The 2,350-nt window shown below is 63.3% G+C and overlaps 1 protein-coding gene across 1 annotated transcript; it reads right to left on the bottom strand.

Annotated features, from left to right (window-relative positions):
• Nucleotides 1-335: 335 nt before the first annotated feature.
• On the bottom strand, nt 336-1,883 carry LOC123428465. The gene has a single exon (XM_045112677.1). It carries the CDS (start codon nt 1,677-1,679, stop codon nt 837-839), a length of 843 nt encoding a protein of 280 aa, XP_044968612.1. The 5' UTR covers nt 1,680-1,883; the 3' UTR covers nt 336-836.
• Between the last annotated feature and the right edge of the window lie 467 nt (nt 1,884-2,350).

Below are 2,350 nucleotides of genomic sequence, written 5' to 3'. Positions count from 1 at the left end.
AAATTGGGTGGTTAGTTCACGGTTGAAGGACGAAAGAAATTGGGTGGTCAGTTCACGGTTGAAGGACGGAAGAATTTTCGCCACCTTTCTAGAACCGGGAAGGGAATAACCGCATCAAGTTACGTACTACGTCGCCATCTGCAGTCGCTCAACGTCACACACACCCAGGAGCACACCGGCCTCGGCGTGGAAGCCAACACTCATTTTCCACGTTGCCTCCCGTGCCGTTCGTGTGATTGAGAAAAACCAGGACGAGGGAAAATATCAGCAGAGGAAAAGAGGAGACTGGACACGGATTTTTTTTTTCTCGCACGGTGAAATTCATCTTTTCTTCATCATCTGCATATACCACTTCGATATACCAGAAACAACTACCAATATCGCCCGTAATCCACTACGGGCTCTCTCACTCACTCACTCACTATCTCTCTCTCTCTCTCACACTAAACAAAGGAAAAGAAATAAAAACAGAGGAGGGTTCCAGAAGGAGGGATGGGTCTGTCTGGTCTGTCACACAGCACTAGCACAGCTTCACAGCCCAACCACCCCCAGCAAAACACGGAAACGGAACAAAACCACAAAGAAAGAAAAGAAATCCTCCAGCCAGAGCCAGGCCAGCCGGAACGTGTCCAGCCGGCCAGCCAGGCACCGCTCCTCTCTTCTCTTCCCTTGTCTGATCAAGTCGTCGCCTTCCTTGGCTTGTCCTCTGCTCCTCCTCCTCCCACTGCACAAGCCCCGCACGCAACCGGACCACGCCCGATTCAATTCCCCTTTCGCTTTTCCTCTACACCTCCTTCTAATTAATTAACTGACGGGCGGGCGGGCCGGCGGCTTCCCTAGTAGCAGAGGGGCATCAGGCCGGGATGGATGAAGGACGGCAGGCGGCTGTGGGGAGGCGGCGACGGGGACGGCGACGGCGTCTGGGAAGGGGATCTCCTCGCGGACGGGCGCTCGATGGGGCCGACCGGGGAGCGGAACCCCACGGTCACGGCGTCGCGCACGCACCAGTGGAACGCCGGCTCGCGCAGGCCCAGCGCGGCCGCCGCCTCGCAGTCGGGGCAGGGCGTCGAGGGACGGGCCGGCCAGCGCGCCGCCGGCGGGTCGTCGAGCAGCGGCGGGAGGAGGTACGGGTCCGGCGCGGCGGTGCTCATCATGTACCACTCGTGCTGCCGCTGCAGCTCCCGCAGCTGCGCCTCGTAGTCCCACCCGCCGAACGCCGTCGGTGCGGCCAGGGACGCCAGATCCGTCGACGGGAGCCGCTTGAGGATGGTCCGCTCCGAGCCCGTCGGAGCCATCAGCAGCGGCTGCTGAGACCCGACCCCCGCGCCCGCGCCCTTCCTGTCGCGCCGGGAGCGGCCCCCGCGGCGGTCGCGGCGGGAGCGGCGGAGGCCGGCGAGGACGTAGCACCCGGCGCCCTCGCGCGCGACGGCGGCGGCGAGGTCGGCGCCCTCGTCGAGCGGCACGCGGCGCTGGCGGCGCGGCCGGGCCAGCGACGCCGAGATCTGCTGCGGCGCCACGCCCACCCGGTCCGCCACCACCGCCTGCAGCTTCCGAACCCCCAGCGACGGCTGCACGGTCACAGTGCCCAGGTTCACGCTCCGCTCCCCGTCCACGAACACCACCTGCAGCACCGCGCCGCCCGCTCCTGCCGGGGGCGAGGTCGACTCCATCTCGCCCATCGCTCCGAGCCTGTCTGTAGACTAGACTAGAGCCTGTAGACTAGCGGCGCCTCTGATCGGTCGGCGGCGAGCGCATCGGGGGGTGGCGTGGCTGTGAAGCCTGTGGGAAGGAAGGGGAATTGGAATTGGAATTGGAAGTGGGAAGGGGAGAAGGGGTGGGCGGGGGATTATATACAGGGGATTGAAGGCGGTTGGGTTGGGTGGGGCCGATGGTAAAGGCGGTGGGGCCGGAGAGGGAAGTGGTCTCTTTCTTTCCTTGCGAGCCAAGGCAGGAGGGCACGGCACGGGATCCAGGGAAGGTGCTGGCGCTGGCGACTGACCGGGGTGGCAGGGCGCCACGTCGGAGGGAGAAACGTGCGCGGCCAGGCTCGCGCCAGGGAGGCGGAGGCGGCACGCGCGGCGCCAGCGGGGCACGTGTTCGCGCGGTGGTGGGGGCAGTGATGGGTGGGTGGATGGACGGACTGGTCACTGGCGTGTCGTGCTGAGGCGTTTCACGTGACGCGGCCATGGCTTTCGCGTGACAAACGCGTCGCCTCGCAGGCCGCTCCCCCGTTCACTCATTATGTTTTTCTTTTTCATCCTAAGAAACGTAATCCTCTCCTCTTTTCTTTTTTGCGGGGGAGAAACATTATACTCTACATGCATAAATGCTCAAATTTGTTTCTAAAAAA

The sequence above is a fragment of the Hordeum vulgare genome, chromosome 2H, assembly GCF_904849725.1.
Source record: "Hordeum vulgare subsp. vulgare chromosome 2H, MorexV3_pseudomolecules_assembly, whole genome shotgun sequence".
Lineage (NCBI taxonomy): Eukaryota > Viridiplantae > Streptophyta > Magnoliopsida > Poales > Poaceae > Hordeum > Hordeum vulgare.
The sequence above is the reverse complement of the archived record's forward strand: the minus strand, read 5'-3'. Positions and strand labels throughout refer to the sequence as shown.